The sequence below is a fragment of the Chroicocephalus ridibundus genome, chromosome 17, assembly GCF_963924245.1.
Source record: "Chroicocephalus ridibundus chromosome 17, bChrRid1.1, whole genome shotgun sequence".
NCBI lineage: Eukaryota > Metazoa > Chordata > Aves > Charadriiformes > Laridae > Chroicocephalus > Chroicocephalus ridibundus.
The window spans coordinates 1,139,062-1,162,590 of record NC_086300.1 but is presented as its reverse complement, the minus strand read 5'-3'; the positions used below and the strand labels follow the sequence as shown (position 1 = coordinate 1,162,590).

Here is a 23,529-nt window from a genome sequence, read left to right as displayed (position 1 = left end):
CCAGGCGGGCCCCCCCCCGCCAGCCCAGCCCCGCTGCCTCCGTCAATCAGCCCTGGCCCCGCTCCCGGGTGGTGGCGAAGATGGAGGCCCCCGAGCTGCTCCGGGTCTGGGTGCTGGCAGGCGAGTGGCAGCTCCGTCACCCCCCGGGGGGGACACGGCTGGGCCGGGGGTACCCCCAGCGGGGAGGGGATGGGGGGACCCCCAGGGCAGAGTGGGGACGGGGGGTCCTGGCAGGAGGGGAGGGGGGGGATAGGGCTGTGACATGACAGAGCTAAATAGAGCCATCCTGTCCCTGGTGCCAGCTGGGTTTGGGATGGGGGGGACCGAGTGGGACTTCTCCATGACAGGTCCCGGGCAAGGGAAGGTGCTGTCCCCGTCCCTGTCCGTGTCCCCATCCCTACCCCCTCCTAAATACAGCCCACCCCGTTGTCCTGGCCTTGCCTCACAGGGACGTGTTTCTGCCCCAGCTGGGTGTCCGGGGGGGTCTGTGGGCACCTGCAGGTCATCCCGGGGTCTCTGGGGAATGGGGAAACTGAGGCAGGGAGGAGCTGTGTTCCCCAGCCCCGGTTCTAGCCCCATTCCTGGCCGCAGTCATGGCCTTGGGGGGGTCCTGGGCCACCCTTCCCAACCACCGCATCCTCCCCGACCACCGCGTCTCCTCTGAGACCGGAGCCATCTTCGTCCACGAGCTGGAGCGGGAGCTGTTCCAGGAGGCCTTCCTCGCCAGGAGCGAGGATGACAGCGGTGAGGGCCAGGCTGAGGGCAGTGGGGTCGGGGGGGTGTCCTGCAGTGCCTGGGGTGGGGGGACTGGGACTGTTAACGGGGAGCACTGGCTAATGTTGGCATGACTGGCATGACCCCAGTTGGGCCGTCCATCCCTCCCTCCCTCCATCCATCCCACCCTCCATCCCTTCCTCCCCTCCACCCACTTGGGGATCCCCAGGGACCACCCCATTGCGCTGTTAGAGCCACCTGGGAGCAGCATCCCTTCATCCCCCACCACTGAGGGGTTGGGGGGTCACCTCCATTTGGGGTCATTCGTCTCAGAAAGGAGACCAGGACCCCCCTGGGGCACAGACCAGTGGTGCTTCATTGTTGGGACCAGTTGGATGGGGAAGGGCTTGCAGGGCGAGGGTCTGCGTGTGGCACAGCCTGGTGGCATGCGTGTCTCCATGTCTGTGTCTGTCCCCACCCATCTGTGTGTCCTGGCACCCAGTAGCCACCCCCATCACCTTCCAAGCCCACCTCCGGGACCACCCCGACCTGCCACGGTGGCTGCGGTACATCCAGCGCAACCCCCACCAGCCAGGCTACCTCTATGGCAGCCCCACGGCCGCCGAGGTGGGCACCCATGCCATTGAGGTAGGTGCCCACCCTCACGGCCCCATGCCAGGGGGTGACACGGGGGAGGGGGGGGGTGGCATCTTCGGGAGTGTCTCCTTGGCTTGCAGGTGCTGGCATACAACCGTCACACCTACGAGACGGTGGCTCAGCTCCTCATCGTCACCGTCGTCCCCGCTCCAGGTAAGGGCTGTGCACCCCCAAATCGCACCGGGCTGCCCCAGACCCGCCGCGACGGGCGTGGGGTGTCCCCGTGGGTGCCAGGTCTCCTCCGCAGGGGGGGAGCCCCCGTACCAGGGCGAGTTCCTGGTGGGGAACAGGAATGTGGAGGAGCTGCTGCCGGTGGCCGCACAGGAGACCTTCCTCGGGGCCACGGCCGGTGTCTGGGAGCAGGACGACCTCCACGTCATCAACATCACCTCCGCCCTGGACCGGGGCGGCCGCGTCCCGCTGCCCATCGAGGGGCGCAAAGAGGGGTACGGTCAGAGCCGGGGGCGGTGGGGTTGGTCCCGGGCAGACCCCCCGTCCTCTGTGCGTGCGGTTTTGGGGGGGGCGCCTCCAGCCAGTGCCCCCCCACCCTGGCAGGGTGTACGTGAAGGTGGGTTCCCGCGGTGGCTTCTCGCCGTGCCTGGCATCGGCCGCCTCGCCCCAGAGCCGTTTCCGCTGCAGCCTGGGCCAGCAGCCCCTCGCCTCCTGCTACGACACCTTCGCCCCCCACTTCACCATCCGCTGGTGCAACCTCACCCTGGTGAGACCCCCACGTCCCCCCCGACCCCACTCACCAACCCCCTGGAGACCCCCCCGTAACCATCCTCCCATTGCAGCTGCAGGTCTGGCCCAGCCCCACATCGCCAGGGCCAGTGTGGGGTTCTGGGGTGCTGGAGGAGGGGGGGGATTTCCAGCCCCCCACTGAGGTCCCCCCCTGGGACCTGCTGCCCGGGTACCTGGTGACGCTGCTGGTGCCGCTGGCAGTGGCCGCGCTGCTCTGCCTGCTCCTGGGCCACCTCATGTGCTGCCGCAGGGAAGGAGTGTGAGTTGGGGGGGCACACTCAGGGTGGGGGTCCCCCCACCCCAGCCAGGGCATGGGCACCCCGGGCTGGGTGCCCTTTCCCCAGCCACCATGGCCCAGGGAGAGCCTGGGGGTGGTGAGAGCCCTTCTCACCATCGTTATATGTTTTTCCCCTTCTTCCCCTGTTCCGTAGGCAAAAACGGGACTTGGAGACGTCTGAGTGAGTCGCCGCGGGCTGAGCCGTGGGGGTGCTGGGGGGCTGCTTTTGGGGGGGCTTTGTCGTGGCCGAGCACAGGGGGGGGATGGAGAGGGGGACGGTGAGCAGTCGGTTGCGGTCGGGGGATGTGACGAGGTGACGGACCCTAAAGGTCTCCCCAAAGAGCCCCCCCAGCCCCCCTCCTCCTCTCCTTACACCTCAGTGCCCCCCAATAACCCCCCACAGACGCGGGCTGGAGCACAAGAGCTGTTTTACTTCTCCAATAGCCTCAGCCGGACTCAACACCAGCAAGGAAGACCCCAATGATGGGGAGCAGACCAGAGCGATGGGGGGCAGACCCCCCCGATGGGTGGGCAGACCCCCATGATAGCAGGGGAAGACCCCAATGATGGGGAACGAACCTCAGCGATGGGGAGCAGACCCTAACGATGGGATGCAGACCCCAAAGACGGGGGGCAGATCCCAATGACGGGGGACTAACTCCAATGATGGGGTGCAGACCCCAATGGTGGGGGACCAGCCCCAACGATGGGGTGCAGACCCCAACGATGGGGGAAAAACCCTACTAATGGGGGGACAGACCCCCTCAAGCCCCTCCCCAAAGGCATGCGGGTGGGAATGTGGGGCGCAGCACTCAGTTGTCCTTCCCCCCCCTCCCCAGCATCCAGCTGGTCCATCACACCACCATCCACGGGGACACGGAGGAGCTGAGGCACATGGCCGGCAGCCGGGACGTCCCGCGGCCCCTTTCCACCCTTCCCATGTTCAACGTCCGCACGGGTCAACGCATCAACCCCATGCCCGGTCCCTCGGATGGTGCCCGCGTCCCCCTCCTCCCGCAGTGAGCCGGGATGATGCCGGGGGTGGGTGGGGTGGGTGTGTGAGTCCCAGAGGTGGACAAAAGGGCATCATGATGATTTTTTGGGGACAATTTGCAGGGGACAAAAGCCCGGCAGCGGGCAGAGCCCAGCCGGACGGGCGACTGCCCGTCCGGCTGGGCTCTGCCCGCTGCCGGGCCATTGCCCAGAGCATTTTGTGGGGGTGGCACCGATAGTTGGGGTGCGGGGGGGGGCGTCATCATCATCCACACGCAGCAGTGGGCAATACAGACGGTTTCAGGCTGATAAAGTGGCCGTTTGGTGACGAACTGTGGCTTTTCTGCTTTATTTTTGCCCACCCGCACCCCCCCCCCCCCCAACAAGCATCCCAGCCTGGCTGCAGTGATACTGGGGGGCGGGGGGGGGGGGGTTTTGGGGTGCAGCCTGCGCTGGGCTCCTTCTGGCTGCAGAGAGCGTGTTGAGTTGGCCAGTTCTCTGCCCCAACCGGCCCCAAAGCGGGATGAGCTCCGAGGTTGGGGGGGTGCTGAGCGCTGTGGGGCTGGGGTCCTTCCAGGGGGGGGTGTGTGTGTGTGTGTGCGTGTGATGTCCCGCTCTGTCCCTTATTCTAGGGGGGGGTCCCACTCCCCTCTTCCCCGCTCTTCAGCTGCTTTTCTCCACCCACGACCCCCCCCCAAAAGACTTGCACCCCCCGCAAGAGCTTGGCCTGACCCTGTCCCCCCCCCCGTCCCAGCCCTGTGGGGCTGGTGGAGAGAAGATTGGGGATGGGGACAGGGACAACGAGGAGGGGGGAGCAATCCCAGGGACACCCGCTGGCACCCCGATGTCCCCCCGACTCACCTGGGTGCCTGTGACCGGCGGGATCTCGTCTGGAGCCCCCGCTTGCTCGTCCCTTCCACCGCGCAGACCCGGGCATCCCGCTCAGCACCCCCATAACCCCTCCCCGCTCCCCCCCAGGGGGTCCCCCCGGCCCCTCGCCTCCAAAGAAAGGACCTCTTTCACTGTGGCCCCCCCTTTCGCTGGGGGCAGGCGCCAGGGCGGGGGTTAGGAAAACACGGGGCCCGCGGGAACAAGGGGAGCCATTGACGGGCCGGGGCCGGCGAGGAGAAAGGCGCCATTGAGGCCTCGTCCCGCCGCCTGCGCAGCCCCCCGGGGGTCCCGCTGGCGCCCACCCCCAAGGTGACGCGGTGGCACACGGCGGCACCCTCTGCCCCGGGCACACGCGTGCGGTGCCGGTGGCTGCACGAGTGAGTGTGCGCTGGGGCTGGGACGTGGGGGGCACCCACGGGGGTGGGGGGGGCTTGCACTGTGCCCCCCACACACTGTGGCACGTGTGCACTGCGGCACACACACACACACAGTGACACACACACACACACACACCCCATGGCGCACACACACCCCATGACACACACATAATGTGGTGCACACACACACAGTCACACACACACTGTGACAGTCACACACACACAGTCACACACACACGCAGTCACACATGCACATACAGTCACACACACACAGAGTCACACACACACAGTGACACACAGTCACACACACACTGTGACAGTCACACACACAGTCACACACACACGCAGTCACACATGCACATACAGTCACACACACAGTCACACACACACTGTGACAGTCACACACACACACAGAGTCTCACACACACTGTGACAGTCACACACAGTCTAACACACACACAGTCACACACACACAGTCACACACACACTGTGACAGTCACACACAGTCTCACACACACACAGTCACACACAGTCACACACACACTGTGACAGTCACACAGTCTCACACACACACAGTCACACACAGTCACACACACACTGTGACAGTCACACACAGTCTCACACACACACAGTCACACACAGTCACACACACACTGTGACAGTCACACACAGTCTCACACACACACAGTCACACACACACACACACTGTGACAGTCACACACAGTCTCACACACACACAGTCACACACACACACACACTGTGGGTCTCTCTGTGCCCTCCCTCACCCAGCTGCGACGCCTGTGCGCCCCCCCCCGCCTCCAGCTCACCTTTTGGGGGGGGCACCCTGCGCTGAGTGCCCCCCAGCGCCCCTTCCTCCCCTTGCTGCCCCCCATCCCCATTCCCCACCCCCCCCAGTTCGGGGAGGGGACACCCCCCCCCACGTCCCCTTGGCTCTCTTCCCCCCCGCCAAATCCAGCCCAGCCTCCTTGCCGGGGGGTGGGTCCCCCCTTCCTGCCTCTCCCCCCGCCCCCCCGGGGCAGCGGGGGCCGAGCGAGGGGCGGGGGGAGGCGCGGGCCGGCGGCGCAGACGCTCGGCGGGAGCGGAGCCGGGAGCAGAGCGGGGCCCGGCACGGGCGGCCCCGGCGCCGCCGCGACCCCCACGCACACACCCGAGAGCGAGAGCCGCCGGCGAAGAGCACCCCAGGTTGGTTGGATCATTTCACATGCTTTATTTCAGCAGTCAGAAAAAAAAAATAATTAAAAAAAAAAAAAACCAAAACAATTTCAAATTATTATTATTATTATTATTATTATACATATACAAAACTAGGTACAGACTCCAGGAGAGCCCGGAGCATGCGCCGGGAGATGGGGGCCGGCAAACGGTGTGGGTTCGTGCCCCTCCGTGCCCGGGGAGGGATGCAGGGATGCAGGAATGGATGGATGGATGGAGGGAGGGAGGGAGGGAGGGAGGGATGGATGGGTGGATGGATGGATGGATGGATGGATGGATGGATGGATGGATGGATGGATGGATGGATGGAGAATAAGCTGCTGGAAGACAAGAGCGGAGCTGAAGTTCCACCTGCTTAACCTGGAAATCGGGGGAATTTTTTTCCCTTTCACGGCTTTTAATTTTTTGTTGGCTCTACCTTGCGTTTGCTCCGGGATTTGCTTGCGGGATGAGGGTGGTGGTGGGAGGGTTAAATAGCACCTTTAGAAAATTCACAAGTTGAGCTGGGCAGCAAAGAAAGGAGGGGAAAAAAAAAATCCCAAAATATAGTGAAATTAAAATAAATCAAGCTGAGTCGCGTCTTTGGAGGCTGTAGCACCAGGCGGTCCCGGGCTCGGGTGTTGCGGGACCAAAAATAAAAGATAATTAAAAAAAAAGCCACCCCAGGATAAAAATCCTGCGGGTGAAAAAACCTCAGCGACTCCTGAGGGACCTTGAACGGAGGAAACTGAAAATAAAAGAACAACAGAGCAACAAAACAGAGAGGGAAGGGGGGGAATATTAAGAGAAAAATTAGCACCTTTGCTCTGAACCTGGCAGGAAAGTCCCGGCACGGCTGAAAAACCCCAAACGAACCTAAAACTACTTGAAAATGAAAGAAAAATAACCCCAAAATTAAGAAAACAAATTAAAAAAAAAAAAAACAAAACCCAAAGCACAGCGGTGAGGTAGCCTTCCAGAAAAGGAGAGCACGCAGCGAAGGGTCGGGTCTGCTCGGCGGCGGGGGCAGCGGCTGCTCCCCTGATGTGCTTGGGAATGAATTGATTTTGCTGCCTGAATAAAAATAAAATAAGAAAAAAAAAAATCCAACAAAATAAACCAAAAAACAAGGAGGGGATGGGGGAAGAGAGGGGGAAAACAACCACAAAAAAAAGCAAATTATAACCAAGAGTTAAACATCTTCCTTGCAGCAAAAAAAATTAATATATACTAATGAGATGCAAGAAGCGGAGAGGCCAGCGGGGAAGGGGAGAGCTGGGGGGGGCATTCGGTGGGTCCCGACGCTCCGATTTGGGGGGGTTCGGCACCGCGGGGGGGGGCTCGGCGCTTTGGGTGAGCTGAGCTGCGCCGTCTCCGGGGCTGAGGAGCGCCTGACCCCGAGGAGGAGGAGGAGGAGGAGGAGGAGGAGAGGAGGGCAAGCAAGCGAACCCACTGCCTGGTGATTTTGTTTGAAAAGTCATTTATTTTTTATTATTTTTTTTTGGTTTAATGCTTTTTTGGGGTTTGTTTTTTTTTTTTAGGTTTTTCTTTTATGGAAACGCAAATAGTTTAGAGACGCTGGATAGAAACCGACACAAATTCAAGTCCATGTGAAATTTTCTCCTTTTTTTTCGGCTGTTTTTTTTTTTATTATTATTATTATTATTACTCTCTCCTGTTACGCGTGGGGCGTCCGGTTTACAAGAAGCAGACGGGGCCGATGTCGATGCCGAATTCCTGGTCTGGAGCGCCAACGTCCATAGGAGCCAAATCGATGATGGGCAGGCGAGAGGTCTTTGTCGTCTTGTACTCGATGACTGTCTTGCCCCAAGCGCCGGTGTGACTCTGCGGGGACGTCAGGATCAGCCCCGTCCCCGTAACACGTCCCCACCACCACCCACCAGGACCATCCCGGGACCACTCACCGTGCAGCCGTCCTCAGTGACACCGTAGGTGAAGCGGCTGTTGCCTTCAGCCCTGATCTCGATCTCGTTGGCGCCTTGGAGGAGAAGGGCCTTCTTCAGGTTGCCGGTGTCCTGGTCCATGTAGGCGACGCTGTTCTTGCAGTGGTAGGTGATGTTCTGGGCGGCCTCAGTGGACATCAGGCGGAGGAAGGTCAGCTGAATGGCGACGTCGGCTGGGTTGGAGCCCTCACCACCATACTCAAACTGCCGGAGAAGAGGCATTAGGCACCACAGAGTTGGTTGTCCATCCCAGTTGTCCACCCCCATTATCCCCTTACTCACCTGGAAGCCGTCGCTCATCGTCTCGCCAAACCAGATGTGCTTCTTCTCCTTGGGGTTCTTGCTGAGGTACCAGTTCTTCTGGGCAATAGTGGCCTGAGTGGGGTAGACGCACGTCTCGCCTGTCTCCATGTTACAGTAGACCTTGATGGCATCCAGGTTGCAGCCTTGGTTGGGGTCGATCCAGTATTCGCCTGTGGGGCAGAGGGAGGGGAGTCAGGGAGAGAGGAGGGAGGCAGGTGGCCAGGATGGAGGTGAGGAACAAGCATAGAGAATGGAGGTGAGGAGCAGGCGTGGAGGACGGAGGATGGAGGTGAGGATTAGGTGGGAGAGACAGAGGATGGAGGGATGGGTGAGGGGTGAGAGAGGGAGGATGAAGGGATGGTGGGTGGAGGTAAGGAGCAGCCATGAGAGATGGAGGAGGGAGGTGAGGAGCAGGTAGGAGGCATCTGGGGGGGTGGAGCGACAGCCACAAGGAACAGAGGAAGGAGGGGAGGAGCAGCTGTGAAAAATGATGAAGGGATGGAGGATGGAGGTGAGGAGCAGGTAAGAGGGTTGGAGGTGAGGAGCAGCCATGAGAGGCCGAGGATGAAGGTAAGAGCAGCCGTGAGAGACAGGATGGAGGAATGAAAGTGAGGATCAACCGGGGGGATGGAGGAAGGATGGAGGTAGAGGCGACAGAGGGATGGAGGTGAGACCATCCCAGAGGGACACGGGGACCGCTGGGGACACTGACCGCTCTTCCAGTCGCCGTGGCACATCTTCAGGTCGCGGCAGGTACGGGCAGGGTTTTTGCGGGTGCCCTCGGGGCTGCGGATGTTCTCGATCTGTTGGCTCAGGCTCTTGAGGGTGGTGTCAACCTCCAGGTCCCGGTCGCGCATCACGTTGGCATCATCAGCTCTGTAGTAGCGGCCACCATCGTGGGCCTTCTCCTGGGGCGGCTGGGGCAGGAAGCTGAAGTCGAAGCCGCCGCTGGGGGGGCCAGGAGGACCAGGGGGGCCAGGTGGACCAGGGGGACCCTGTGGGAGGAGGAGAAGGAGGATGGTGAGCAGGAGATGAAGGCAGGCGGCTCTGGGCAGGCAGCGGCAGAGGAGCTGATACGTACGACGGGGCCGACGTCGCCGGTGCGACCGCGGGGGCCAGGGGGGCCGATGGGGCCAGGGAGCCCGTTGAGACCATCTTTGCCGGCAGCACCAGCGGAGCCGGGAGGACCCTGCGGGAGAGGAGAGGGGGTGATCACGGCCATCCTGCCCCAGCAGAGTCGTCCCCTCCAGCCGCAACCCCTGTCCCCATGAGAAACCCAGCGCCAGAGGGGACCCTCTCCTCCCTGCTCCCCCCAGGATGCTCCAGCCCTGGATGGAGGTTGTGGCTCAGCTGGAGACTTACTCTTGGACCAGCGGGACCAGAAGCACCAGAAGGACCTTGTTCACCAGGAGAGCCCTGTGCAAAGCGAGGAACAAGAAGAAGTCCCATCAGCATCTCGCTCTGCTTCCAGGATGTGGGGCAGCACCCACAGTCACCCCATGGGACTTACAGGAGGACCAGGTGGGCCCTGGAGACCGGAGAAGCCTCTGTGACCCTTCATGCCTCTGTCACCCTGTTCACCAGTTTCACCTTTGTCACCACGGGGACCTTGTGGGCCCTGGAGGAGGAGGAAGAAGATGTGTTGAGCAGGGTCCAGGCCAGCCACTGCCCCCGCGCTGGGACTCAGAAGCACAAGGAGGATGAAGGAGAACATCAACTTACAGCAGGACCACGAGCACCAGCAGGACCAGGGGGGCCAGCGGGACCTTGGGGACCCTGGGACAGGAGAGAAGGGGACAGGTTAGAGCATCCTCCACCTTCTGCTGCCACCACATTGGGGGAGCATCACCCTGAGCCGGGTGGTGGGATGCCAGGCTTCCCGGGAAGCTTGTCCAGCACGGAGGGCTGAGCCCAGGGCCGGACCCTGACCCGCCGAGGGTTTGCAGGACCCGTCCTTGCCCCGGGACTGGGACGAGCCCTGGGCTGAGGGGTGCGAGGGGGGGCACACGCTGGGCAGAGCATCACTTACCGTCTCACCGCGATCTCCGTTCTTGCCAGCAGGACCGACAGGGCCGGGGGCACCGGGGGCACCGGGAGCACCAGGGGGGCCGGCGGGGCCAGTCTCACCACGGTCACCCTGTGAGGAGGAGGAGGAGGAAGAGGAGGAGGAGGACGAGGAAGAGGAAGAGGAGAGGTCAGTGTGGGCCGGCGCAGCCCCATCGCCCCCTCCCGCGCCCCCCTCACCAGCCCACTCACCTTGGGACCAGCAGCACCATCGCGACCGGGGGCACCTTCAGCACCGGGAGCACCCTACGGAGGAGCAAAGACCCCCTCGTTAGGGCAGGTGGGGGCTAACGAGGGGCCTGGATGGCACCGTCCCCGCTCAGCCCACTGCCAGCCCCACCATGCACCGACTACGGCAGCATCCATGCATGCCATGAGTTGGCAAGTCCTCGGCACAGCAAACCCAAGTCCAACACGCGGGGGTCTGTGCCCCCCCAACACTGATGGTTGCCTGTGGCTGCTCACCTCACGTCCAGCTTCACCGGGGGGTCCAGCCAGGCCGGGGGGGCCCATGGGGCCGGGAGGACCGCGCTCGCCAGGGGAACCAGAGGGACCTTGTTTGCCGGGTTCACCCTGTGAAAGGGAGACGATCGGAGGTGTCAGACACCGATGAGCATCCTCCAGCCCAGCGCCACACGGGTGAGTTGGACCCCGGGGGGGGGTCCCAGCATCGTCTCGCCCCCCAGGTACTCACAGAGGGGCCGGGCAGCCCAGGGAAGCCTCTCTCGCCTCTCTGTCCGGGGAGGCCAACGACACCGCGCTGGCCAGCGATACCTTGGGGTCCGGGGGTGCCAGGAGCGCCCTGCGGGGACAAACGGCACCTCAGGGTGGTGGTAGCAGCGGGGGCCACCCTCCCCGTGGAGGGGACGGCCGAGGGATGCCGGGCTTGGGGGGAGCATGGTGCTGCCCAGCATCCCCAGCGCCGTGGAAGGGGTCTGACCCTGGGCGGGGTGACTTACGATGGGGCCGTCAGCACCAGGAGAGCCCTTCTCGCCAGGGGGGCCAGGGGGGCCAGCGGGGCCGGGCTCACCGGGGCGGCCAGCGGGACCAGTTTCACCACGGGGTCCTTTGCCACCTTCCTTCCCGCTGGGGCCGGGGGGGCCGGGGAGGCCGATGTTTCCCTGGGTGCGGGGGGAGGCAATGCCGTCAGGCAGCAGCCTGGGACCCCCCCAGCTGCCAGCTGAAGGGCGGCCAGGGGTGTCCCAGTGCCAACTGGGACAGGGCAGCCACGTGGAGCCGCCTGGATGGGTGCCCAGCATCTCCCGTCCCATGTGCCCCCATCACCAGCAGCCGCCGTCCAGCACCCTCCTGCCCCCCTGAGCCCCCACCTCTCGCCCCACCGGGGGTACTCACAGAGGGGCCGGGGGGACCAACTCTTCCAGCAGCACCAGGGAAACCAGTAGCACCCTGGAAAGGAGAGAAGCTGGAGTCACCAGGGGCCAGATCCAGGAATCACCTGCCTCCACCGTGGAGCGGGTCCAGGGGACAGTCCCCTGGCTGGGGGCCACCACAGGGATCCCCAGGCCGGTGGCCAGAAGGAAAGTGTCCATCCAGGAGGGAGCTGGGGCTGATTTCGGCGGGGGTGGTCAAGGCAAACCCCTCCTTTTCCCCTCTGCTCCATCCCCTCCATGGCATGAAGCCACCCCAGGTCCCCCCAGATGGTTTTGGGGGTGCAGGGCTAGAAGTGCCCCCAGCTCCCCTCTGCCCCACCGTGTTGGGGGGACAGAGTGAGACACAGCAGGTGTTAAGGCACCTCGAGGGTGTTCATGCCTGGGGGGTCCCCTGGATTCCCCAAACCCCCCTCCCCACCATGAGACTGGTACTTACAGGGGGTCCAGCGCTACCGCGAGCACCTTTGGGACCAGGAGCACCAACAGCACCCTGTGGAGGAGGAAGAGGAGGAGGAGAGGGGTGAGCTGTGCTGTGGGGCTGGACGCCAAGGGAGTGTGGGGCGTGGTGGGGGGCCAACTTACGGCAGGGCCAGGAGCACCAGTGGGGCCGGCAGGGCCGGGGGGACCGGCATCACCCTTGGCTCCAGCATCACCAGTTTCACCTTTAGCACCAGGCTGGCCGTCGGCACCCTGCGGGAGAGCGGAGTGGGGTGAGCCGGGGCTGGGGCGGGGGGGGCTCAGCATCGCCCCGGCAGGGCAGGGTCAGGCCCCCGGAGCAGGGAGGAGCGAGGCCACCGCACTTACAGGGGGGCCAGCAAATCCAGCAGGACCGGGAGGGCCGGGCTCGCCACGGTCACCCTAGGAGAGATGGCGAGAATGGTGTCACCCCAGGCAGGGGGTGCTCACCTGTGGCCACCAAAGGATGGCCACCCATGTCAGGGCCATCGGCAGGGCAGGGGGGACACTTACAGGAGCACCACGGGCACCAGTGGGACCAGCAGGACCGGGGGGACCAGCTTCACCCTGGAAAAGGGGAGAAAAACCAAAAAACAAGGATGTCAGGGCTGTGGCGAGGAGGTGGCAGTGGGTACCAGGACACAGCGGTCACCGGTGCAGCGTCTGGCCAGGAGATGGCCCTACCTTGTCACCGGGAGCACCAGCGGGGCCGGGGGGGCCGATGGGGCCGGTCAGACCTCGGAGACCGTCTTTGCCAGGAGCGCCGTCAGCACCTTTGGGACCAGGGTCGCCCTGGGAGAGGAAGACGATGGCGGGTTACCTGGGGAGGTCCCCTCCAGGCGGGTCACCCCCCCTTTTCCCCTCCACGTTGCACAGCAGCACCGAGACGCCCCAGGCTCTTCACATCCTCCCCCTCCCGGGCTCCGGGGGAGGAGCGGGGCTCAGCTCCCAGCTGGCAGCAAGGGACTGTCCCCAAGGGCCACACTCGGATGGGGACAGAGGTGACACGGAGCATCCCCTCGCTCGGGGGCTGCTGCCCACCGGCCTTGGTTTCGTGGAGCACATCCAGCCCCGAGGGGATGATGGAGCGGGCACCGGGATGGCCGGGAGCAGAGGACCAAGAGGGGACATCAGGATTTTGGGGGACACGTACTCTGTCACCCTTGGCGCCTGGCAGGCCGGCAGCACCACGCTCTCCGGGCATACCCTGCAGACCGGGGGGGCCTTGGCTCCCGGGGGCACCGGGAGCACCAGCATCACCCTGGGCAAGAGAGAGAGAAAACGGGCGTTAGCAGGAACCTGACGCTTCCTCGGCGCAGCAACACCCTGCCCGGCTGCCAGAACCAGCCCCAGCAAAAGGGGGCAAAGCCAAACCCCCCCCCGCCCAAGCTTTACATCTGAACCCCAAGAGCCACCGTCCGGGGACGGTCACCCATCACCCAGATGTCCCCAACCCCGCACAGAGCCCAGACCTCGCACCCACCTTAGCACCATCGTTACCAGGAGCACCATTAGCACCACGAGGACCTTGGGGACCGGGGGGACCTTGGACGCCGCGTTCGCCGGGGAAACCTCTCTCGCCCTGGAGGGGGGAGGCAGGAGAGGGGCCGAAGCCGTCAGGGGGGCGGTGGGCACTGGGGGGGTGCCGAGAGCCAGCTGGGGAGCGAGCGGGGTTCAACTTACCCTGGCACCAGCAGGACCGGGAGCACCAGCATCTCCGGGGACACCCTGTGCAGGAGGGAGAGGGTGCAGAGTCAGGGAGGGAAGGGGTGGCCCTGGGGACAGGCCGGGGGGGTCCCTGGGATGCCCCCGGGAATGGGGAGGGAGGGGGTCCCGCAGTCCTGGGGGGACAAGGCAGGGCTGGGGTCCCCACTGCTTCCAGGGGGAGAGGCTACACGGGGTGCGCTGAGGGGGTGCCCCCCATGCCCCTGGCTGGGAGATGGGCAACTGGGAGGGGACAGGGACAATGCCACACCGCAGCCATGCTCACCCACACTCACCTGCTCACCGGGCTTGCCAGCCTCACCGGGGGGGCCAGCGGGGCCCGGCAGACCCTGGGGAGGAAGAAGAGGAGCGATGAAACACCACGGAGGTGGATGACCAAAGGGGACAAGGAAAGGGGCAACGTCACCCCCACCCTGGGCGGTTTGTCCCCTCGCAAGGGAAGGGGACATCCCTCACCTGGAAGCCAGGAGCACCAGCGGGACCTTGTTCACCTCTTTCTCCAGCAGGACCCTGGGGGAGACGGGACAAGTGTGAGGGGGGGTCAGTCGGCTCCCGAGCCCCTTCTCTGGTGGCCGAGTGTGGCTATGGGTGGCCAAGGGTGTGTTGATACTCACGGTAGGGCCGGGAGGACCTTGGGCACCAGCTTCACCATCTTTGCCAGCAGCACCCTGGGGGAGAGGGAGAAGAGGGTGCTCAGAGCAGAGCCCCAACCCGCAGCCCACCAATGCCCCCGCAGGACTCTGCACCCCCCCAGACTGGGTGCCGGGCTGGGTGCGGCCGTAGCATCCTTCGAAGGACAGGAGAAGCCACGGCCAGCTGCCCGCGGCCACGTCACCTCCTGCTGTCCCCGCTCCAAAGCTGCTGGCAGCCACCGGGCTGGAGTCCAGCCACCTCAGCCCACTGCCATCCCCGTCCTTGGAGCCTTCCCCAGCCCCAGCTCGGCCGTCCCATGTCCCATCCCAGCCCCACGTCGGGGCGAAGCTCCCTTGCCAAACCACCACCAGACTGGCTGGGCTCTGGCGAATACTTACAACAGCGCCGGGGGGGCCAGGAGCACCTCTCTCGCCAGGTTTGCCAGGCTCACCCTGAAAGCAGAAGAGCAGGATGAGACCCATGACGGCATCACGACGCCGACGCGCACAAGCCTGCAGGCTCAGATGGGCTGGAGGATGCACCAGCGCAGCCCTGCCCAGGGGGGACACGTCCCCTGGACCCCCCTCCTTGGGTGCCTGCTCCACAGGAGCCACATGCCCACCCGCAGCCACCGTCCCGGGTGGTGGCAGAAGCCAGCAGCCGGGAATCCCTCATGGACCGGGACTCCTGCATCCGCCGGGCAGCATCCCCTCCAGCAGCCCCCCCGGGGAGGCAGCTCCCGTTCACACTCACCGCAGCACCTTTGGGACCGGGGAAACCCATCACGCCGGCTTGACCTCTGGCTCCGGGGGGGCCGGGGGGGCCGGGGCGGCCGTCTTGACCAGCGGGACCCTATTATGGGGGGGAAGGTGAGCGAGCACCCCCTTAGCAGAGCCCATGGCGGGCCAAGGGAGGAGCGGGGCATCAGCAGGTACCACTTACGGGGGGGCCAGTCTTGCCGTCAGGACCGGGGCTCCCAGGGCTTCCAGTCAGACCCTGCAAGGGAGGGTGAGGTGGGTTAGAAGCTCAGGGCTCCAAGAGATGCTCCAGCGAACGTGAGCATCCTGGCAAGCAGCTTCTCCGCTGGCATGGAGAGCGTGTCAGCCGGCGTCCATCCCTGGAGCAGGGCCACCAGTGTGGTGGCCGTGCTGACGTGGCTCACTGCTGCTCGTAGCCACCCTGCCACTGTGCCCACCGCCCCGCCGTGCTCACCTTGGCACCGGGGAGGCCGGGTTCCCCGGGGCGTCCAGCTTCACCAGGAGATCCTTTGGGGCCAACGGGGCCGGGGGAGCCGCGCTCGCCGGGAGGACCCTGGGGAGGGATGGGAGAGGGGACGGAGGTCACCACAGCTGCAGGACATCATCCGGGGACGGGGACCGGAGCCGTGTCACTGGCGGTGGCAGTGGAGCCAATCTGGCCTCGCCACCGTGTGGGGATGGCTGACAAATGCACGGTGTCCCCGCTGCCCCGTTGAGGACACGGCTTTCTGGCCCGGACAGGCAGGAGGGAGACCTGGGCACCTACCTTGGGACCGGCCATGCCATCAGCGCCAGGGAAACCACGGCTGCCAGGAGCACCCTGCGAGGGACAGGAGGGGGGTCAGTGTGGAGACACAGGGTGGCCTCGAGGGGCTTGGGGGTGCAGGGTAGGGATGCGGCAATGTGGGACCCAGCCACCAGCGGAAGGACCCTGGTGTTCCTGCCAAGATGCTCCATTGGAGACCTCGGTGGAGGGAAGGGGCTGGAGATGTCACCACGATGGGTGCCTGTCCCGGAGCACCCATGAGGCTCAGCCACTGGATGTTGGGAGGTGGGAGGAGGACAGGGATGGGGACAGGGACATGGCGGGGATGGGACAAGGACTGATGCTACTCACACGTTCGCCAGCAGGGCCAGGAAGCCCAGCGGGGCCGGGCTCACCACGAGCTCCTCTCTTGCCTTCCTCGCCAGCTGGGCCAGGGGGACCTTGGACACCAGCGGGACCCTGGGGAAGGAGGCGAAGGGATGAGCACCCACGGGAGCACCCATGGGAGCCAGGAGGGGCTGAGCCCTCAAGGAGGTATGGGGGTGGGGGTCACTTACGGGTTCGCCTTTGGCACCAGTGTCTCCCTTGTTGCCTGGAGCACCGGGTTCACCCTGGAGGTGGAAGGAGAGAAGAGGGAAAAGCCATTTAACACCAGATTGATGATCAAAGGGAGCCCTGAGCCTCATCCCGCCCAGCCCCTCTGCAGGGGCAGGGATGGTCAGCATCCGTCAGACCCCAGCACCATCCTGTGCCTGCAGGAGGGATGCCAGAGGAGACATCTCCAGGTGGGACAGCAGCTTGCTGGAGCAGAAGAAGGGATCCAACCCCGGGAGAAGGTGGATGGAGGTGTCTGGGGATACTCACAGTGTTACCCTTGGGACCGGGGGCACCGCTGGGACCCTGGGGTCCGGAGGGACCGCGGGCACCGGGGAAGCCGGGAGCACCAGCAATGCCAGGGGCACCCTAGAAGAGGCAGAGGAGGAGGTGAGGGAGCAGCAAGGACCCTCATCCCAGAGCCAGGCAGGGGGCGAGGGACACTCACAGTTGCGCCTTTGGCACCGGGTTGACCATCAGCACCGGGGTTGCCCTGTGGAGAGAAAGAGGAGGAGGAGGAGGGTTACACCGGACCTGGCAGGACGTGAGGCCAAAGGACACGGAGCCATCGGATGCCACTTACAGCAGGACCAGCAGCGCCAGCAGGGCCAGGGGGACCGGGCTCACCACGGGCACCTTGGGGACCTTCGCTGCCACGAGCTCCCTGGGGACCAGTTTCACCCTGGGGGAGGAAGAGGAGGGAGGAAGAGCCGTGAGCATGAGGGCTGTCCTGAAACCCCTAATTTCCCCCTCCACCTGCAGCTCCTTCCCCATGGAGGCACAGCCAGGAGAGATGCCCATGGGACTTGGCTGGGGATGTCCCCATCTGCCCCACCGTCCCAGGCAGGGGCGAGCCCACAGCACTTTGGGTTTTCTCATTTTTGGGCCACGTGGGGGAACCCATTCGACACTCGGTCCTTCTCCCCCACCCCATGCTCCCAGTTTCCCCCAGTTTCTCCCAGCCCAGGAGATGGCACCTGGGAGGAGATGGTCAGGCAGGTCCTACCTTAGCACCAGCAGCACCGGGGAAGCCGGGGGGACCAGCAGGGCCAGTTGGACCCTAGAAGGGAGAGAGGGCACGTGTCAGAGGAGGGATCACACCTCGCGCATCTGATGACGAGGAGTTTTTGGGGCAGCAGAGCTCTGGCCCCCATCCAGGATTTCCTGGCCATGGTGGAGCTGGGATGGGATCTCCCTCTGGAGAAGCTGGAGCTGATGCCAGGTGCTGGTGGAGGATGGGTGGGTTTGGGGGTTACTTACGGGAGGACCAGCAGCACCGGGAGCACCGTCATTACCACGAGCACCCTGCGGGAGAGGAGGCACACATTAGTGATGCCCACCGGCAGAAGAGATAGCCCCCAAGCCCCCCTGCTCAGCCTTGCCCCAAACCAGATACTCACAGCGGGGCCAGATGGACCGGGACGGCCTCTCTCACCGGGAAGCCCACGAGGACCCTGGGGAGGGGAGAGGACACATTTGGTCACCAATGCAGCCGCTTTCCCCTTTCGGGGTCTCCTCACATCCCTGTGCCCCCCCGCCCTGCTCCTGCCCACCGTGACATTTCGAGGGGGCTTAACCCCCTCCCACCCCATTCCCCAGGGCATCCCTGGGGAAGCATCCCTGAGGAGGAGCTGTTTCCCCACCACATCTTGCCCCCCATCCCCATCCCCTTTTTCTGGCTGAGGCTGGACCCCCCCAACCCCTCCAGTCCCCAGGGACTCCATCACTCACCATCTGCCCAGGAGCACCGTTCTCCCCGGGGCTGCCAGGCTCACCCTAGGAGAAAGGAGAACATTGAGGGACCTGCTCCCGAGGGAGGCAGGGGGCAGCAATGACTTTACTGGGAGGACAGAGGTGACACCGCCATCGCTCCTCACCTTGGGGCCAGCAGGACCGGGCTCACCCTTGGCACCATCCAGACCGCTGAAGCCCTGGGGAGCAGGAGAGAGAAGATGGGGGGGTCAGGAGAGGACCCCCAAAGACGTTGGGGTCCCCCTTCCCCTAAACCTTGCCAGGATGGGAGGAGGGACTCACCCTGTGACCCTTCATGCCCGGGAGACCGGCGGTTCCTGGGAGACCACGTGCACCCTAGGAGAGAACGAGAGGTGGTGATGGAGATGCCTGGGGGATGCTGTCCCCACACCCCACCGCCCCTGTCCCCAAGGGGGGCAGGCAGCTGGTGTCATGTCCTCGCTTTGCCACCAGGCAGGCTGCGGTGGGGGTGTCCCCTCCTGTGTCCCCTGGTGGGGAGCAGCTCACCTGGGGGCCGGGGGGACCACGCTCTCCAGGACGGCCAGGCTTTCCAGCTTCACCCTGAGGAGAAGGACAGCAGGTTGGTGGCACGTCCCCAAGCCAGGCAGCTCCTGCTCGCCTGGGGGGCTGGCAGGGCCACCGGTCCCCAAATTGAGGGGGGGAGACCCCATCCACGGGCCACTTACATCATCTCCGTTCTTGCCAGGGGGGCCGGCTGGACCACGGGGACCCATGGGACCCTAGGAGAGACGCAGGATGAGGATGCTGTGGGTGATGGCTGTCCCTTGTCACCCTGCCACCCAAGCTGGGCAGTGCCAGGCTCTGGCAGCCCCATTCCCACAGCTCCTGGATGAGATGCCCCGGGATGGGAACAGCGTGGTCACAGCCAGGGCTGGGAACAGGCTGCCTTGTCCCCATCCCTGTGGGACATCAGGCTGGAGGAGGAGGTGACAGGACTCACAGAAGCACCAGGCTCTCCAGGTTCACCAGGGGGACCTTGGAAACCTTGAGGACCCTGTGGGTTGGTGAGGAAAAAAGAAAAGAAAAAAAAAGGAAAAAATGGGTTAGAAATGAGAAGATTTGGCCTGAAGACCCCTCTGGCAATGGTGGTGTCCCCCCATATGGTGGCGCAAGGGCATGCATCCCCACATGTTTCCGTAGCCATTGGGAAGGGTGGGATTCCCCGTCCTGCCCTTGTCCCCTCCCATCCCACCCGGGGTCCCACCACCGAAGGGGCCCTTGGGGCTGCTTGTCCCCAGAAGGGAGGGCGGGGGAGATACTCACAGGAGCGCCAGGAGGGCCGGGGAGACCGCGGGGACCAGCTGGACCCTGGGAGGGAGAATGGCAAGTGGTGATCAGTGGCTGCCATGCCACCCTGTCCCCATCCCTGTCCCCATCACCAACCATTCCCTGTCCCCATTGACACCCCATCGCCCCCCCAACCACCATCCCGTTGCTGTCCCCATCACCACCTCATCCTTGTCCCCATCATCATTCATTCCCTGTCCCCATTGTCACCCATCCCTGTCCACACTGCTACACCATTGCCACCCCATCCCTGTCCCCATCACCATCCCATCCCTGTCCCGGTCACCGCCCCATCCCTGTCCCCACCACCACTCATTCCCTCTCCCCATCGCCACCCCATTCCTGTCTCCCCCATTGCCACCCCATCACTAGCCCATCCCAGTCCCCATCACCACCCATTCCCTGTCCCCGTTGCCACCCCATCCTTGTCCCCGTTGCCACCCCATCACCACCCAGTCCCTGACCCCATTGCCACCCCATCCTTGTCCCCGTTGCCACCCCATCCTTGTCCCCATTGCCACCCCATCCCTGTCCCCATCCCTGTCCCCATTGCCACCCCATCCATGTCCCCATCACCCCACCACAGGAGCAACATCCCTCCCCATCCCTCCCACCTCCCACGGCTTGGCAGCATCCTCAGCACCGGGGATGCGCCCCCAGTGCTTCACCCAGCTTCACCCCTTCCCCTGTCCCGCCCCGTGTCCCCTCCGCGGGGACCTGTGCCACCCCGCTGCTCACCATGGGGCCGGGCACGGCCATGCCACCGGCTTTCTCGTCGTAGCCATAAGACATTTGAGGAGCGAAGTTCTGCAGGCAGGAGGGAGAACAGGGGGTGAGCAGGGTGTGGGCACCCCCATGGGGGTCTGCACCGCCGGGGACCCCCCCATACTCACTCCGCCGAGGCCTGGGGGACCTGGAGGGCCGGGGGGTCCCGGGAGACCAGGCTGTCCAGGGATGCCATCTCTGCCAGGGGGGCCGGGGAGTCCCTGGGGGAAGAGAAGAGGAGGGTGAGCCCCAGTGGGACGGGGGTCCTGGTGGAACGGTGTGGGGGGGCTCTGCGGTGGTGATACCCACCCTGTCTCCTTTGGGGCCGGTGTCTCCCTTAGGGCCCTGTTGGGGAGAGATGGGTGGTTAGAAAAGGGGTTCTCCAAAAATAGGTGGGGGATGCCATGGATTTTTTTTTGGGGGGGGGCAAGGGAGCCCTTACCTCTACTCCAGCGCTTTCTGGGTAGACAGGGGAGGCTGCGGGAGAAAGGACGGGCGTTTAGAGCAGCCGAGTGGGACCCACCACCCCCGCACCCAGGGGAAGGATGCTGAGGGGCAGGATCCAGCCCTGCTGCTCCCCGGGGACCACCGCGGTGGGGGGGGACACGCCACGGTACCGTCGGTGTCGGGACAGATGGGGCAGCACTCTCCGAAGGGGATCTCGGCATTGGGGCAGTCGGAGGTGTCCTCGCAGATCACCTCGTCGCAGAGGATGTTGCCGCTGTCGCAGACGCAGATCTGGCAGGGTTCGGGTTTCCACACATCCTTGTCGTTGTACGTCAGACCATCCTGTATGCAGCTTCCAGTTTGAACTGGGAGAGAGGGGGAGGCGTGAGGGCGGGGGCACGGCGGCGGCGGCCCCCCACACGGCCCGTCTCAAGCTCTTCCCCCCCCCCAGTCTCCATCCTCCCCCTCTCGCTCCTGCAGCGCTTCTCCCGTTCATCTGTTTCTCATCAGCCCATCGCGGTGACACAGGAAAAGCACCACAATAAACTCTTCCCACGTACGCTGGAATTTAAACAAAAACCTCCAGCCAGTTTGCTACGTCCCGCGGTGGATGGGGCCAAGGCAAATACCCCCGCGGCGGGCAGGGGGGGTGGCACGGGGGTCCCCGCCACCCGCTGGGGACGGGGACAGGGATGGGGATCGGGATGGGATGAGTGGGATGGGGTGGGTTGGCCCCAGCGTCTGGGCTGAAATTAAATCCAGGCGGCTGCGGGATGGGGCTGGATGAGGCCAGATGGGCCCGGGAATGAGAGTCCGGAGACTGGAGGCCGGCGGGGGCTGGCGTGGGGAGGGCAGGGCGGCGCGCCAGGGCCCGGGGGCCGGCCCCACCGCGGGGAAGGGTCCTCGGGAGGGGACGAGGGGGTGTCCCGGCCAGTGGCTTCCCCCTGCTCTGGCTTGGGGAGGGCCAAAACGTAGTAATAATTTAAAAAAAAAAAAAAAAAAAGGCAAAAGGCAAAACGCACATCATTGCAAAAGGCAGAAAAAAATAGGCATATTGCAAACGGCAAAATGCAGAATGCAAAAGGAAGAATGTAAAATAATGCAAAATGCAGAATGTAAAATGCAAACTGCAGAGTGCAAAATGCAGAATGGATACTGTCAAACGCAGAAGGCAAAATGCAAAAAAAAAAATAAAGTAAAGTAAAATAAAATAAAGTGCAAGAAAAAAATATTCCCCCCCGAATGACAAAAATTGGGCAAAATGCGAAGGGCGCCCCAGGCCTGGCTCTGTCCCAGGGTCCCCCGTGTCCCCAGCCTGCAGGTGGCAGGCGCAGGCAGCCCCGCGGGGCGCAGGGGGGGACCCGGTGGTGGGGGACAGTGACCCCAGCCGTGCCCCCGTCCCCCCGAGCCCCCCAGCCCCGCCGCAGCCCCCCGGAGGGGCCGTGGGGCGGCATCCCCCGTCCCGAGCCGTCTGGCCAGCCCCGACTTTACAGGCTGCCGAAACATTTTCCTTATGAATCATCCGAGACTTTTCTAATTCTTTCCTGATGGCTTTTGCAGATCCCAGGGCCGGGCCCCCCCCCCGTCCCCTCCTCTCCCCCCTCTCCGCTCTCTCCCGCGCTCTTTCCCCCCTTTCCCTTCCCTGCCTCCTCCTCCTCCTCTTCTTCCCCGCTCCCTCCTTCCCCGCCGGCTCCTCTCCACCCTTCCCTCCTTCCCCGCTCTTGGCAGGACGCCCCGACTCTCTGCGCCGGCACAGACCCCCTAAAACCCCTTCACCCCCTCCCAACCCCCCCCAACCCACTTTTTCCTCCATTTTAATTTTTTTTTATTTATTTAATCTCCCTTAATTTCCCCCTTTCCCCCAAAATTTTTTCCCTCTGGCTCCCCACGCCAACCACCCCTTTATCCTTCCCCGACCCATGGCAGCAGGACCCAGCGTCGAGGATGCCGCCCGACCCCCGTCCCCACCCGTCCCCCCACATCCCACCCAGGCTGAGGACCGTCCCCGGCGCCGACTACTTACTGTCTTCTTCTCCTTGCCCGCGGGTGAGTAGTACAGTCGCTGCTATCAACAGCAGTAACCGAGAATCCACAAAGCTGAACATGTCTAAATATTAGACATGTAGACTCTTTGGGGTCTCTTTTGTTCTTAGGTTGGGGTCATACGGGGCCGATCCGACTCTGGAGCTCCAAATCCAGACCCCAGCAGAAACTTCCTACTGCCCTTGCCCACTCCTTCGCCTCCCCTTATATACCGTGCGGCGGCGGGGAGAGGTGGGACCCATCGCGACCGGGGAATTTTGGACGGCCCCTTGGCCAATCAGCAGAACCCAGCGAGTCGGGGGGCACCCCTCGCACCCCCCCACACCCCCCACCCCCCCTCGTCCGTCTGTCCGTCCATGCACACGCATACACAGACATGCACACGCGTGTCGTCCTGAAGCGGGGCTGGCGGCGGGGTGGATGTGAAGGGGATGCTGGGGTGGGTGGGACGGGGGGTTTTTTGGGGGGTGGTGGGGGTGTTTTTTTGCGGGGGGGGGTTGCACATCCTGAGGTGTTAGAGGGGCTGGCTGTGGCTGGGGCAGGGTTGGGGACAGGCGATGTGGCACGTGGTGGTTTGGGGACCCTGGTGCCACGCGATGCCGGGTGCTGCACCAGGGGGTCGGGGCGCTGCAAACACCCCCTCCCCACTGTGACCCCCAACCCGAACGTCCACCCGGGGGTCCCCAGCACCCACCCAC

At 64.1% G+C, this 23,529-nt stretch overlaps 2 protein-coding genes across 3 annotated transcripts; one reads left to right on the top strand and one right to left on the bottom strand.

The window, feature by feature from the left end:
- The first annotated feature begins 27 nt into the window (after window positions 1-27).
- SGCA (sarcoglycan alpha) lies at window positions 28-3,428 on the top strand. 2 transcript variants are annotated; one of them, XM_063354386.1, is made up of 9 exons: window positions 28-120; window positions 592-744; window positions 1,220-1,362; window positions 1,452-1,524; window positions 1,619-1,817; window positions 1,927-2,089; window positions 2,166-2,371; window positions 2,544-2,570; window positions 3,229-3,428. In XM_063354386.1, exons 1-9 carry the CDS (start codon window positions 81-83, stop codon window positions 3,410-3,412), a joined length of 1,188 nt encoding a protein of 395 aa, XP_063210456.1. In that variant the 5' UTR covers window positions 28-80; the 3' UTR covers window positions 3,413-3,428. The 2 variants fall into 2 exon arrangements, with proteins under 2 accessions (XP_063210456.1, XP_063210455.1); XM_063354385.1 differs by having other exon boundaries at window positions 1,217-1,362.
- Window positions 3,429-5,987: 2,559 nt separating this feature from the next.
- Window positions 5,988-23,150, bottom strand: COL1A1 (collagen type I alpha 1 chain). The gene is made up of 51 exons (XM_063354559.1): window positions 22,812-23,150; window positions 20,959-21,153; window positions 20,784-20,818; window positions 20,651-20,686; window positions 20,470-20,562; window positions 20,315-20,383; window positions 19,553-19,597; window positions 19,230-19,283; window positions 18,955-19,008; window positions 18,776-18,829; window positions 18,551-18,604; window positions 18,394-18,447; window positions 18,248-18,292; window positions 17,917-17,970; window positions 17,777-17,821; window positions 17,523-17,576; window positions 17,100-17,198; window positions 16,965-17,009; window positions 16,787-16,885; window positions 16,480-16,533; window positions 16,274-16,381; window positions 15,923-15,976; window positions 15,611-15,709; window positions 15,341-15,394; window positions 15,152-15,250; window positions 14,797-14,850; window positions 14,380-14,433; window positions 14,222-14,275; window positions 14,041-14,094; window positions 13,724-13,768; window positions 13,524-13,622; window positions 13,194-13,301; window positions 12,725-12,832; window positions 12,554-12,607; window positions 12,389-12,442; window positions 12,167-12,274; window positions 12,021-12,074; window positions 11,547-11,600; window positions 11,153-11,314; window positions 10,888-10,995; window positions 10,659-10,766; window positions 10,386-10,439; window positions 10,159-10,266; window positions 9,852-9,905; window positions 9,640-9,747; window positions 9,492-9,545; window positions 9,211-9,318; window positions 8,842-9,124; window positions 8,109-8,299; window positions 7,788-8,030; window positions 5,988-7,707 (listed from the first exon to the last, which is right to left on the bottom strand). The coding sequence occupies exons 1-51, from the start codon at window positions 22,891-22,893 to the stop codon at window positions 7,561-7,563; spliced, it is 4,362 nt and encodes a 1,453-aa protein (XP_063210629.1). The 5' UTR covers window positions 22,894-23,150; the 3' UTR covers window positions 5,988-7,560.
- Between the last annotated feature and the right edge of the window lie 379 nt (window positions 23,151-23,529).

Excerpts from the sequence above, each read along its gene's own strand:
- SGCA (XM_063354385.1), top strand. The coding sequence starts at position 81 with ATGGAGGCCCCCGAGCTGCTCCGGGTCTGGGTGCTGGCAG. Across the intron at positions 1,363-1,451 it reads TGGGCACCCATGCCATTGAG|GTGCTGGCATACAACCGTCA; the intron begins GTAGGTGCCCAC and ends CTTGGCTTGCAG. Across the intron at positions 2,372-2,543 it reads TGCTGCCGCAGGGAAGGAGT|GCAAAAACGGGACTTGGAGA; the intron begins GTGAGTTGGGGG and ends CCTGTTCCGTAG.
- COL1A1 (XM_063354559.1), bottom strand. The coding sequence starts at position 22,893 with ATGTTCAGCTTTGTGGATTCTCGGTTACTGCTGTTGATAGCAGCGACT. Across the intron at positions 18,293-18,393 it reads CCGGTCCTGCTGGCCCCAAG|GGTGAGCCTGGCAGCCCCGG; the intron begins GTGAGGAGCGAT and ends CCTTTCTCCTAG. Across the intron at positions 9,125-9,210 it reads CCGGCGACGTCGGCCCCGTC|GGTCCCCCTGGTCCACCTGG; the intron begins GTACGTATCAGC and ends CTCCTCCCACAG.